General features: G+C 43.3%; 1 protein-coding gene across 1 annotated transcript in view; it reads right to left on the bottom strand.

Annotated features, from left to right (window-relative positions):
- Positions 1-14,960, bottom strand: part of DNAH11 (dynein axonemal heavy chain 11) — a 328,215-nt gene that overhangs the window by 3,745 nt on the left and 309,510 nt on the right. The window contains exons 77-79 of the mRNA XM_047694987.1: positions 5,338-5,580; positions 2,357-2,539; positions 2,154-2,269 (exon numbers count right to left, since the gene is read on the bottom strand). Of these exons, the coding sequence (XP_047550943.1) occupies positions 2,154-2,269; positions 2,357-2,539; positions 5,338-5,580 (542 nt within the window). The remainder of the gene's footprint in view (positions 1-2,153; positions 2,270-2,356; positions 2,540-5,337; positions 5,581-14,960) is intronic.

The raw sequence follows: 14,960 nt of genomic DNA, 5'->3' as shown, positions 1-14,960 counted from the left end.
CACATTTACAACCACACGGTACTAATGGGGATATGTTTTAAAAAGTCCACACCTAAATAAAGGAGTAAAGTTGTAGAACATCAAAGATGAAGAGAAAAATGTTAAAAATGTCCCAGAGAAAAGAGCTGTGAAGTAATGACAGGTACATTTACAGTCTCGTTGGCTATAATAAATGCCAGCAAACAATGGAGTTACCAAATCACAGGGCTGAGAGAAAATCATGGTATCCTAGAATTGTACATGTAGGTAAACTATGGAGCAAGAGTGAAGAAAATTCAGACACAAAGAGCCCTGTTTACTCCCCACCACATAAGCTGAAAGCCCTGTTGTATATCTTGTCCTTTAGCAGGTAAGAGGACCCAGAACAAAAGAGCCCAGAATGAGATATAAAAAGCAACAATGAACAAAGTAATCAATGTATGTTGTTAAAGTGAAAATAATTGACTAAAAACAAAACAAAAATACTATGGTTTAAAGTAAGGTTGAATTACAGTTGCAGACCAGAAGAGGCTGAAGTTCAGAGGGAGGTTAAAAGTGTTTGACTTTACATTGTGTTAGAAAAATCAAGTGTGTAGGTTACAATGTAGCATCTCTGCTAAAATAACAGGAACTGTACAGGGATAAATATGGAATAAAGAAAACTATTAAGGGGCGCCTGGGTGACTCAGTTGGACATCTGACTCTCGAGACCTGCTCTGGTCTTGATCTCAGGGTCCTGAGTTCAAGACCCACGTTCGGCTCCACACTGGGCATGGAGCCTACTTTAATAAAGGAAAAGTCAGGGGAGGGGAGAGGAACCCAGACAAACTGACAGAAGCTGGAAAAAAATTGGAATAAATGAAAAATACAGAAATCAGAAAGCATAAAATAAGATGGAAGTGACTCCAAAAATTACCATTATTATAAAATATAAGTGTAATATAAATATTTTTAATTAGAAATATAAAATCTGATTTTGGACATCCATAGCGTTCACAGAAATCCAGTGAATAGCTCTGTTCACTCTTCCCCACCATGGTTATTTGCTGTCATCTGTGTCCCTTCCACATTGCCCCATCCATTATGTTTGCACACGTCCCACACAGCCAACACCTGGCTGCCTGGATGGCAGTTCCAAGCTGCAGTCATTTGAAAATTTTTCTAAAGATTCTGTTTTTTTAAGTAATCTCTATGCCCAACATGGGGCTTGAACTCACAATCCAAGAGTTGCATGCTCTATCAACCAAGCCAGCCAGGTGCCCCTCATGTGGAATTCTGATGGAACTTTCCAGTTTAAGGCTCAGAGTAGCATTCTGGTTCATGGAAAAACGACGGGAAAGGAAGAAAAAAAATTCTGGTACCAGAGAATACAGGAATAGAGAGAATCTTTGAAACTTCCTATGTTGACGACAAAAGCCAAGGAGCAGTTGGGAGAGAGCACTGGCCATCAGGGAATTGTGAATTTCGGTCCTGGAATCTGGAACAGCTCTGCACTCACAACCATACACCCAAGCAGTCAGCTTTCCTGTATACTCAACTAGAATCTTTTTTGTTGTTGTTGTTGTTTTAAAAGATTTCATTCATTTATATGCCAGAGAGAGAGAGCATAAGCAGGGAGAGCAGCAGGCAGAACAGGTGGAGAAGCCGGAGGTGTGACTGGATCCCACGACGCTGGGATCTTGACCTGAGCCAAAAGCAGCCGCTGAACCTACGGAGCCACCCAGGCGCCCCTCTACTATAATCTTTTCAAAGTTAGCTAGGAGATGGCATTGGTAATCACTAGCTTCGAAAATAAGCATATGAAATAACAGGAAAACAAACTCAAATTGCCTCCCATGGCCATTTAAATAATAATGAAGGAATGGTTACCTGCATTTTCCTGATGATAAACTGAGAGACTAGGAAGACCAAGGTATTTTGTCCAAGATCAAACAACTCCTAAGGAAGGGGCAACACGTGACTCTTGCTTTGACCCTAACTTTTCACTGATCTTCGCCTTCAAAGCAACACATGGAAAAGACCCCAGTGAAAGTGGTGGTGCTCTGTTTGCACGACCACAGGCCAGTAAACTCACTAAGTACACTGTTCACAGCTGCTCCGACCCGACAGGAACGGAGAACACCGAGCCAGCAGCCAGGCAGATACTGGCTGGGGGCCTGCGAGGGGCAACTCACCACTGCGCCAGGCCATACGTGGATGGATAAGCCAGTCTGCTCCAAGTGTCTGGGACGGTGTCGTAACTCAGCTGGGACTGCTGGGCTTCCATCTCGGGAGAGAATGGCAGCTCCCCCTGGCACGGAGAAGAGAGGCCACACAGTCAGTGTCCTCGGATGTGGGGAAACTTTTAAACTTACCACTTTTAAACTTGTAAACTTACCTTGCAACCAAGGTCTAACTGTTGAAGCGACACACGGATTTCCTGCAGGAGAATATTCATCCTTTCACACTCTTGGAAGCAAACAAGAACATAGGGGCTTCTGTTGGAGCTTTTTTGCATTATCTCTGCCATGTTGAACTCTTCTGGAAGTTTCTCCAAAATGTCATCCAAGATATTCCTAACCTTAAATCATTAACACACAAGATTTAGCTCCTCTGTGTTTCTTCAAAGAAGTCCCAGAATATATTCCACCACTTCCAAAGATGCCTGCTAATGCATTTAAGAGAGACCCACTACTCCCTGGATATGGGCGGACACGCACTGTGGACAAGCTCAACTACCTCTGCGTCAAGGCAGCCCCTACCCTTCTGTAGATCCCACTGGAAAGGAGCTACTCTTTGTCTGCAGTTTATTCACTGTCAGCATTTAGGGAATCGAAGAACTGTCATCATCTACATTTCACTTGTATGCAAAGACGGAATCAGAGGAAGCAGAATCCCAACATTTAGGCACTATATTTGGTAATCTGCTAATTTAAAAAGAAAAATAAAAACATTTGAAAAGCCACATGAACCAAAAATGCCCTTTAGGCTTGAGCTAATTCTGGTGAGTCTATGATGTGGCCCTCCCAACTGACATAGCCTAAAATTTTAGGAGCAATTTGGATCCACATTTCTAATACCAAGGGAGCCTCTCTGTCTTCTTTAATTACTGCCTTGAAGAAATAAAAGATTTATAAATTAAAGATGTGAAAATGTATGGAGTACTTCAATGTACATATTTTTTCTCATCTTTTACTGAACTGGGGAAAACCAATGAATACCTAAAATGGACAAAAGATTTACGAGTACTGTCTTTCTTCAGCCTCAGGCAGCTTTCACTCTTTCCTTGCTTTCTTGCACTACCGACTGTGGTTCTGACAGCCTAATTCCAAATTGCTTTAGCACCCTGGCAGGTTATTTTTCAGGTCCTGAAATCTTATACTCACCTGCAGCATCTGTAGAAAGAATGGAACAGACTAGCAGGCAGGTTAGGTAAAAGAATGGCTTTTGGAATTAGCTAGAGTTTGATTTCCTTCATTGTCCCTTTCTAGCAGTCTGACAAGTCCCCTAAACTTAATTCTGGAATAGGGATCCTGATACTACTTGGAGCTATTGAGGATTAAGTGGCTTATTTGTAAAGCACATCCTTTACTGCCTAGCATATAGTAAGCGTCCAAAAGAGTCATTGCCACAATCTGTTTGCCTGTTCACTGTGTTGAGGCATCTACAGATCATTTGCTTCGCAGCTTCTGGTTTAATGGACGGCTTCTTTGTTGGAAAGATCAAAACCCCAAAACTAAATGAAGACTTTAACCATCTCTCTGTTTCTATTAATAGAAAAAATAGAAAGCTTTTTCCAAATGGATGAACGTTTCCTTTTTTATGTTAAAAAACAAAACGGAACAAAACAACAGGGACGCCTGGGTGGCTCAGTGGGTTAAAGCCTCTGCTTTCAGCTCGGGTCATGATCCCAGGGTCCTGATATTGAGCCCTGCATCAGGCTCTCTGCTCAGCAGGGAGCCTGGTTCCCCCTCTCCCTCTCCCCCCCCAACCCCTGCCGCCTGCCTGCCTCTCTGCCTGTGATCTCTATCAAATAAATAAACAAAATCTTAAAACAAACAAAGAGGTCTAACAATCATACAAGGAAAATGTTAGTATATAGAATAAAACACCTCACAACAAATTCTAAAGCCTCTAAATGACAACCAAGGGCCTCAGCAAAGACCCTATTTCAAGAAATAATATGAAAATTCCTCAGATCTCACTATAATTAAATCTGATGGTTAGTGTGTTCCAACAACCTGAATCCTTGTCAGTCGAATCCTAATTGTGAGGGAAATGAGGGCTAATTTATCTGCGGGGAAAATAAACTAAATGTAAAACCAAGTAAGACTTGATGTCTATTTCTCATCCCTGTCATTCTAGGACAATGCATACCTTCAAAAGAATAATGCTAAAAGAAAAAAGAAATAATGCCAATCTCCCAAGATAATGTAAAAAAGACACCATAACAAAATGACAGAGCCAAAAACACAGCGCGAAAGGCAAGTCACAGATTTGGAGATGTTTGCAATACAGCCATCTGACAAAGGATGTACAATGAGAATAGAGCCCTTACAAATCTGTATGAAAAACACTGACAACTAAGAAATGGGCAAGCAGCTGGAACAGGCACTTCATATAAGATTACATCTAGATGGCCAAGGTCATACGAAAAAATGTTCAGCCTTAGTCCTTGACTAGGAATGCAGAGTTAAAACCAGTATGAATTAGTACTGCTAACACAACCCCAAGGACGGAGAGCAAATAAAATGTGCACACTGCTGGCAGGAGTGTAAGTGGTACAAACACTTCTCAAAACTGTTTGGGAATATCTACTGAAGCTACACATTATACCCCACAATCCAGCCACTCCACTTCTGAGGAAAGGGGGTGAGGAATATTGGGGAACACCTCTGGGAGTTGCGTGTGCCAATTGACAAAAGACTCCAAGAATGTTCATGGCTGTGATAAGTCAAAACAGTGAAAGACTAGAAATAACCCAAACATCCATCTACTATAGAACGAATTAAAGCATGAACTATATACTCGTACAATAGAATACTAGACAAAAGTGAGTCACTGGTCCACGCAACAATACGGACGAATCTCGTAAATGTAACATGGATTGAGAGGGGCTGCATGTGCATCAGGATGTACTGAAGGAATGCATCCGTTTGACACAGAAACAGAGGCAAAGCTCGTCTATGCTGATAGAGGTCAGGTTTGGGCAGAGGCAGAGGGATAGACTGAACCCAAGTGTTGGAAATGTTAAGTATTTTCACCTGGGTGGTGATTATATGGGTCTATGGAAAGGGAAAAAGCCATCGAGTGGTCCACTTAGATCAGTACACTCACCGAGAATATGTTGCAGTGCAACAGAAAACAGAGACCGCCTACCTTCTCTTCCGCAGACTGCCCCAGCTCCTCACTGATGAGCGCATTCCTGGGCTGCAGCTCCAGCAACGTTCTGAAGAGCGTGTTGGACATCACCGTCAGGAGTTCTAGCTCAGCGTTTGCGTGGAGGCCGTACAGTGCTGGGCTTTCTGGAGGCAGCTTCTCCTCTATGTACTGATGGTAGCCTGAGTAATCTAGGTTAGGTGGGGCTGCAAATCCTGGCGCCAGCATGAACTCCTCTTCAATCTTCAACCACAAAGGGAAAAAGTCCGTTATGACAAGTCTAAATGGAAATCATTCTTAGCATCCTAAGACACTTTGAGAACATGCTGGGTAGGAATGTCCAGCGCAATGCTGGATGGGGAGCAGGCTCTCTAAAATGTTTCATGATGTTTTTGTAACCCATCTTTTTGCCCCGTGGAGGGCACCACGCTGACCTCTGGTGGGGGAGGTGGGTGGGGAGTCTAAGGAACACATGTGAATCCTTGCCCCGAGAAGACGGAGTCTGCAGTTTGCTTGGGGCAACAGGATGCACGCACATGAAGGGCCGACTGGGTTCTGACCCATCTACTGCATGACCACCCCATCACGTGCTCCCTGTCAGTGACTGTCCCAAACCTCTGCAAACATTCTGCAGAGAGAAACTGAGACTCAGAGTAATCCGCCCCCCGCCGCCCCCCAGGCAAAAGGTCTGATTTACATCTTCATTCTGCACGCATTTTCTATGACTCTCTAGGCTTTGCTTTCCAAATGTACATACTTTTCCACAATACAGCTTCAAATTATTTGATATGTGATACATACGCATGTTATAAACACAGTTACATGTACATATACTGAAAAACAGGACTGTGCGTATGTAACATTGTACAGGGCAGAATATACAGAGAATCCTATCATTGCTGCCTCCTTCCCTTTGAGCTACTCGGGACAGAGTCAGTGTTGCTCATCTCAAGATCCACAGACCCTGGGACCACTGCTGGCACATACTGGTGCTCACTCACTGAATGAGGCACAGGTGCCTAACGAACGGAAGGCTGGCATGATAAGGCATTGATCATGCCCATCTACTTCATTAAGGCTGGGGCAGTGGGTAAGACATTCCATGTAGAAGAAGGCTCTTAACAAAGGCAATGAGGAGCAGCACCAAACCTGGACATGTGAACGCGGTTCCTCAAAACATAGCAAAACAATTTATGCACCTGGTTCTCTCACCAACCATAAACTCAGTCAAGTGCTTAGAATTTTCTAGATCCCTCAGCATCATCTCAAATCTTTTCTCAATTGTTTTTTAGTTCCCAGGGGCCATAACCACCTCTGTTTTCATTTTCCCAATCTCTCTTGCTATAAATTCTGTCTCGATATGCTTAAATGGACAGTGGGATACTTTAAAAATCGCTCACCGAATGTAACTCCTTTATGCCTGGATTTTCTAAATCATTTTCTGAAATTGGGGTTCCTCTAATTGTGTATGTTATGCCATCTGGTCCCCTCTCTCTCACCCAGAGACAAAGTAGATATTCGCAGATTGTTACTAGATACTACGTACTCACCACCTAGTGTAGCCTAACAAGCCTCTGGAGTGTAAAAGTTTCATCTATCCTAGTTCTTAAGAAACTCCAAGTCTGATGGGGAAAAGGAAGTGATTTTCTACACAACCAAGTCAGCTGTGAGTACTGACAGTTTGTTCCTTCTCAGACCTGCCATTGCCGGTTTCCCAGAGGGCCTGTGTCCTTACTGACGATGCTCACTGGTGGCTGTGAACTCCAGAAGGCGTTTTAAATATTTGAGTTGGCACTTGTTCTGCACTAGGAAGAGTTCCAAGTTAAGCTACTCTTTCATTTTGTGAGAAACAGGAGCAACTTGGACCATCTCCCCGCCAGTATCTGTTAGCATGGTTTATTTCACTCATTTATCTGCACTTTCTAGCACTTCATTTTTAGAAATCAGACTAATCCATTTCTTTTTTCTTTAAAGATTTCATGTATTTATTTGAGAGGCAGTACACACACGCACAAGCAGAGGGAAGGGCAGAGGGAGAGAGAGGGAGAAACAGGCTCCCTGCTGAGCAGAGGGCCCGATGCAGGGCTCGATTCCAGGACCCTGGGATCATGACCTGAGCTTAAGGCAGATGCTTAACTGCCTGAGCCACCAGAGTCCCTAAGAATAATCCATTTCAATCTCACCTGTTCAAGGTGACTGAAACAAAACTGTGGGGGAGATTTTAACTTGTATTATTAGCCTATGAGATAATTTATTCAAAACAGAGATATGGGCACAAAATACAAATAATGAAGCCAGAATTAAAATACATATATACAAACCAGACTTTGGTCCCTGCAAACAAGGACTTGATCTTCCCTGTAAGGGGTCACTAGACTGTTGAAAGAAATCTTAAAAGCCAGTTAAATTGTCCTTCCATTAAAGACAAAGTTAACAACAGAGTTTCAAGCTAAGAAACCAAAAAGTGGAACCACTTAGAAATGTTAAAATGCCATGGGGACTAGAAGGAGCAAGGAGGGCCTGCTCCTGTAGTGCTGTTGGGAACGCAAATGGTCTATACTTTCTGGAGAGACAGTTAAGCAGTCTTCTTACAAACAAGGAAAGAGTGCTTTTATATGTTCGTTAATGAGCAAAACACAAGAAAACCACAACGGAAAGGCAAGGCCTTGAGGTTTCTGGTCAGCCAGACATGGTGCAGTTCCCATCCCTGAGGGGGTTGATGGCTGGAGGCCTTAAAATATGGCAATTTATCTGAGTTTCAGTCTCATCAGTGAAATATCACTCTTACTAGCAACCTAAAGATCATGACTGGGAATTTAATTACCATATATGCAAACAGCTAAGCATGTAAGTAGGCTTTGATGTTAGTTTGGGTCTTTTCTGTGTCCTGGGAATAGACATGTTATTTCAAGTATATTCTGATTTTCTGGGAGGAAACACAACCTGAGGAATGTTCCATTGTACATTCCTACTATGATGTCCAACAGGCAAAGTTTGAAAAATGAGTCTTTGTTCATGTAGGTGTTTATGTGTTCTCTTTCTCCTTTAAGAAAACTGTATAGGGACGTAGTGAAAAGAAGGGCCATCTGTACCCAAATATTCATAGCAGCAATGGCCACAGTTGCCAAACTGGAAAGAGCCAAGATGCCCTTCAACAGACGAATGGCTAAGGAAGATGTGGTCCATATATACAATGGAGTATTATGCCTCCATCAGAAAGGATGACTATCTAACTTTTATATCAACATGGATGGGACTGGAGGAGATTATGCTGAGTGAAATAAGTCAAGCAGAGAGAGTCAATGATCATATGGTTTCACTCACTTGTGGAGGATAAGGAATAACATGGAGGACATTAGGAGAAGGAAAGGAAAAGTGAGTTGGGGGATATTGGAGGGGGAGACAAACCACAAGAGACTGTGGACTCTGAGAAACAAACTGAGGGTTTTGGAGGGGAGGGGTGAGGGTTGGAGGTTAGGGTTAGCCTGGTGGTAGGTATTAAGGAGGACATGTATTGCATGGAGGACTGGGTGTGGTGCATAAACAATGAATCTTGGAACACTGAAAACAATTAAATTAAAAAAAAAAAAAGAAAGAAAACTGTAAAGGTTTCCATGTGCTCAAGGAGCTCTGTGAATCCTGGTTCTGAATCCCTTCCCACCCAAGGCTTTTATGAAAATCTGCTGCTTGGTGATGAGGCCAGAAGAGTAGAGCTCTCTGCATATGGACCTTTGGGAGAGGTTATTTGAGGAGGTTATCGTTATTCCTCAAAGAGTCAATAATTCTAAAGAGACATTTCTCCAAAGAAGACAAATGAATTGCCAATAAGCACATGAAAAGATGCTCAGCATTGTTAGTGTCTAGAGGAATGCCAACCAAAACCACAACGAGGTACCACTTCACACCTACCAGGATGGCTTAAGGTAAAAAAAAAAAAAAAAAAAAGGATAACAAGAGTGTCAGCAGAAATGTGGAGTGTGTAGAACCTGATACGCTGCTGGTGGGGATATAAAATGGTGCATCCACTTTGGAAAAATCATATGGCAGTTCCTTAAAATGTTAAACAGAGTTACCTTATGATCCAACAATTTCATTCCTAGGTATACACCCAAAGGAAATGCAAATGTATGTCCACACAAACGCCTGTTCATAAATGTTCATTAGCAGCATTACTGCTAATAGCCAAAAAACAGAAACAACCCAAATGTCCATCAGCTGATGAATGCATAAAGAAAATGATGCATACAATGGAATATGATTTGGCCATAAAAAGGAAACAATGACATATACTATAGCATAGTTGAACCTTGAAAACATTATATTAAGTGAAAGGTAGCAAATACAGAAGGCTGTGTATCATTCTATTTACGTAAAATATCCAGAACAGGCGAACCCAGAGACAAAAAGTAGAAGAGTAAGTAGTTGCCTGGGGCTGGGGAGTGGGGGAGAGGATGGCGAGTGACTCCTAATGGGTACAGGGTTTTCTGTGGGGGGTGACGAGGTGTCTAAAACAGACTGTGGTGACGGCACAGCTGTGAATATGCCTAAAGCCTTTGGATTGCCCAAGTGGAATTCGTAAACTTCTGTTTGAATTAGACTCAATAAAGTTATTTGAAAAAATTAATGGCATTGTGCTCAAAGAGAATGAGACTCCGCATCATGCCCCCCCCTCAAAACAATCATCAAGGATTTGAAGTCATTTTTACAGAAATCAGTGTCAGGCGCAATTATTAGGCACTGGGAAAGCCAGCATCCCGCCTGACCCTGGAGGACTATGGTCCTTCTTACATTTTGCTTTCTGGCATTTAATAAAAGCCCCACCTCTTCTGCTGCCTCTCCAAGCAGTCTTGCCTAGTTCAGCCCCCAGCTCAGTCTGAGTCTAAACATGTGCATTTGCCCTTCGCCTTTCGAGTAAAAAAAATGCCATGGCTCCAAAGTGCTGTAAGGGATTTTCAGAAATTACTCAAGGTTAAATTCTATCATCATGAGGTCTTCAGAGCTGACAGGTACCGGAGTGATTTTCTAGACAGTACTCTCATTTTGTAAATCAATAAACTGAGGCACAAGGATGTCCTGCACAAAGCTGGACAGCAAGTTAGTGGCAGAACCAGAACCTAGAGCTCCCGGATCGCCTGGTTTTGTTCACGGGGGCCCCCTGGGCACCCACTGTGCAAAGCACAGACGTGAGTCAGTGGATCGGTGCCCCGAGCTCCAGATACTGCACACAGATCAGCATTCCAACCGATGCGGCGTGGGGCAGACAGCCTGCGGTCCGTGCAGTCTGACTGCGAGCTCATATCCTGGTTTAGCTACTTACCAACTGTCTGACCTCTGGGAATCTGGGTTTCTTCTCTGATTACGTGGGATATTAATACCTACTTGGCAGGATGATGGTACAGCCCGGAAATAACACACATGAGGTGTGGAGTGCTGACCCCCGGCACAGAGCAAGTGTTTAATAAATTGTTTCCATTGTTATAATCACAGATTAAATCTAGCCAAGTATGCAAGAGATAGCATGAAAACTTACACTTAATAATAAAAGACCTTCCAATTATTAAGCATGTTGTTCTAACGCTGCACCAATGTTTAAACCTAACAACAAACCTATGAAATGGGCCATTCTTGTTCAGTAGACGAAACTGAGGCTCAGGGGAGGGGCCTACAATAAAAGCAAATACAGGGAGAATTGAGTGCGAACCCTAGTATTTTTTTTAAGATTTTATTTATTTATTTGACAGAGAGAGAGATCACATGCAGGCAGAGAGGCAGGCAGAGAGAGAGGGAGAAGTAGGCTCCCTGAAGAGCAGACAGGACTTGATGCAGGACTCGATCTCAGGACCCTGAGATCATGACCTGAGCTGAAGGCAGGGGCTTAACCCACCGAGCCACCCAGGTGCCCCCTAGTATTGTTTTTTATCTCAAAGCCCAGCCTCCTACTGGTTACTTTGTATTACCAGAAGAGTTTTTAATATATGACGACCTTCAGGTGACCTGACACCTTACTTTCCAAAAGTAATTTTCTGTGTTACTCATTTAGCATTGCCAAGTGCATGCTTTAGGTGAGAGAATAATATTAATAAATAATTCCCTACTTCTTGCTAGAGAGCTGGGAGGCACACTGCCATCAGGGAACCCTCTCCCAGGGTCACTGTCACTTATCCAGCAAGAAACCCACCCATCGCCCTCACAGGACAACACCGAGAAGGCATTCTGGGCGGAGCTTTAAATTCCACACCATTAATGAGTTGCTTTTCTGATTATGGTTCAGTGCAACCAGAGGTACTAATTTCTAAATAAGTTAACCAATGTGAGGGGCACCTGGGTGGCTCCATTGTTAAGCATCTGCCTTTGGCTCAGGTCATGATCCCAGGGTCTTCGGGTGGAGCCCAGCATCGGGCTCCCTGCTCAGCGGGAAGCCTGCTTCTCCCTCTCCCACTCCCCGTCTTGTGTTCTCTCTCTCCTCACTGTGTCTCTGTCAAATAAATAAATAAAATCTTAAAACAAAACAATACCAAACAAACCCAACATGAGAAGTGGTGAAAAGACGTCCTGCAGATGCACAGGTGTTAGATCAAGCTCCTGAAATAAACAGCAAGAGTGAGACACATCTGCAAGGGAACAGAGTAACTGGGATGTTGCAGTGTTTTTCTGACACCAAGTAGCAAGGGTTTGAACTTCCTCTGTTGAGCTGAGAAGGGGGGAGGAAGCCAGACAGCAAAGGAAGCATTTTGAGCCTGAAAACATCAGCAGATCTGCACGGGAGGGTGGATACCTACGTTTCTAAAGGGCTCACCCACACTCCGCTGCTGCCGCTCTGTGTTCATTGTACCGCTGTTTGAACGGTAGTTCAGACTTGGGAAGGTTAATGGACTGTCTAGTTTGGCAACAGTCATTCACTCCCTGTCTTCAGGCCCGAGCCAGAGAGGGAACACCAGCATGAGCTTCTCACTCTGCCCCGTGACCTCCACCACCGCTTGGAGAAATCAACCTCTGTAAAGGTCGCATGCCTGAAACTGTTTAGCTTTCCCATCTCCATGGTAACCTGCTCCCAGACCTCTTCTGAGGAGGGACTTTGAATTGTAGTAAATTGACAGTGTCTCTCTGACCTGTGAAATCCTGCTCATTAGAACTAAGGAAAGACTGGGAGACTCACGGCAAAGGAAACAAATAATGATCACGTGGCAGGAAAGGTGGTTGGTTTTGTTTTTTTTGGTTTTTTTTTTGGCATTGTCCCCAAATTGTTTAACATTATTAAAAGTAGTAAAAAACAAAATCTGTCCTCAGTTTTCTATATTAGACAACAGATAATACACATTTTCTATTACATGATTATTTACTTCTCAAAATGGACTCGAGGAAGGTGATAAACTACATAATAGGGGCACCTGAGTGGTTCAGTGGGTTAAGCCTCTGCCTTCTGCTCAGGTCATGATCTTAGGGTCCTGGGATCGAGTCCCGAGTTGGGCTCTCTGCTCAGCAGGGAGTCTGCTTCCTCCCCTCTCTCTGCCTGCCTCTTTGCCTACTTGTGATCTCCCTCTGTCAAATAAATAAAAAAATAAAATCTTTAAAAAAAAAAAAACCTACATAATACTTTTATGAGGTGAAGTTCTCAGAGAAATTATCAATAGGGGGTGGCTCAAACAATTAAAAAAAATATGCACTACTTTGTTATTTTTTATAGTCCTTAGCATATTTGCTTTTTAAAGCTTATATTTAGGGGCACCTGGGTGGCTCAGTGGGTTAAAGCCTCTGCCTTTGGCTCAGGTCATGATCTCAGGGTCCTGGGATCGAGCCCCACATCAGGCTCTCTGCTCAGTGGGGAGCCCCCTTCCCCCACCCCCTCTCTCTACCTGCCTCTCTGCCTACTTGTGATCTCTGTCAAATCAATAAATAAAATCTTTTAAAAAAATAAAGCTTATATTTAAATTCTGGTTAGTTAACATATCATGTAGTATTAGTTTTAAGTGTACAATACAGATTCAACACTTCCATACATCCGCTGTGCTCATCCCAAGTGCCCCCCCAATCCCCATCACCTATTTCACCCATCCCCCATCCACCTAAACCATCAGTTTGTTCTCTATAGTGAAGAGGATGTTTCTCGGTTTGCTTCTTTTCTTCCTTTGCGCCTTTCTTTTGTTAAATTCCACATGCGTGAAATCACGTGGAATCACTTGTCTTTCTCTGACTGACTTCGTTTGGCTTTATACCCTCTAGCTCCATCCATGTCCTTTGCACATGGCAAGATCCCTTCATTTTTATGGCTCACAGCCCACTGTCATATAGACACCACTGCTTCTTTATCCACTGGACAGACACTTGGACTGTTTCCACAATGTGGACATTGTAGATAATGCTGCTATAAACATCGGGGTGCATGTGTTCCTCTGAATTAGTGTTTTTGTATTTTCTGGGTAGATTCCTAGTAGTACAATTGCTTGATCATAGGGTAGTTCTTCCCCCCCGCCCCAACATTTTATTTATTTGAGAGAGAGTACATGAGCAGAGGAGAGGGAGAGAGGGAGAAGGAGAGAGACAAGAAGACTCCCTCCTGAGCAGGGAGCCTGATAATGGGGCTCAATCCCAAGACCTCGAGATCACAACTAGAGCTGAAGTTGGGCCACCCAGGTGCCCCCCATGGGGTAGTTCTATTTTTAACTTTTTGGGAAAACTTCCTACTGTTTTCCAGAGTGGCTGTACCAGCTTGCATTCCCACCAACCATACTGGAGGGTTCCCCTTGCTCCCCATCCTCACCAACATCTGTTGTTTCTTCTGTTGCTGATTTTAGCCATTCTGATCGGTATGAGGTGGTAGCTCATTGTAGTTTTGATTTGTGTCTCCCTGATGAGGAATAATGTTGAGCATCTTTCCATATGTCTGTTGGCCATTGGTAGGTCTTCTTTGGAAAAATGTCAATTCATATCCAATTTTCAGTTGGATTATTTGTTTTTTGAGTGTTGAGTTTTAGAAATTCTTTATTTATTCTGGTAACTACTAACCCTTAATCAGACACGTCACTTGCAAATATCTTCTCCCATTCTATAGGCTTTTAGTTTTACTGAATGTTTCCTTCCCGTGCAGGAGCTTTTTGTTTTGATAAAGTCTCAATAGTTTATTTTTGCTTTTGTTTCCCTTGTCTCAGGATGCCTATTAGAAAGATGGTGCTCTGGCTGATGTCAAAGAAGTTACACGGCACACCTTTAAACATAGTTAGTATCCTGTTCAAGTGCGAAAAGAGATGTAGGGCGCCCTGTGTTTCCATGAAATAAGCAATGGCCATGACCTCCGAGGGTTACTCCTAAGATTCAGTCGGTTTCTATGAGGGTCTTTCGCCTGGGCGTGGAACATGAGGACACACACAGAAATCAGCGAGGAGGTCTTACTGAAACAGATTTGGATTTCACAGAAATGGGGCCCCACACTCTGCATTTCTGGGGCATGTGGGTGGCTTATTGGGTTACGCCTTTGACTCTCGGTTTCGGCTCAGGACATGATCTCATGGGTCCAGAGATGGAGCTCCGTATGGGGATTCGTGCTTAGTGGAGAGTCTGCCTGAAGGTTCTCACTCTCTGCCCCTCCCCCGACTCACATGCCTGCATGCTCTCTTTCTCTCAAATAA

The sequence above is a fragment of the Lutra lutra genome, chromosome 11, assembly GCF_902655055.1.
Source record: "Lutra lutra chromosome 11, mLutLut1.2, whole genome shotgun sequence".
NCBI lineage: Eukaryota > Metazoa > Chordata > Mammalia > Carnivora > Mustelidae > Lutra > Lutra lutra.
Note: the sequence above shows the minus strand (reverse complement) of the source record. Positions and strands in the feature narration are given on the sequence as shown.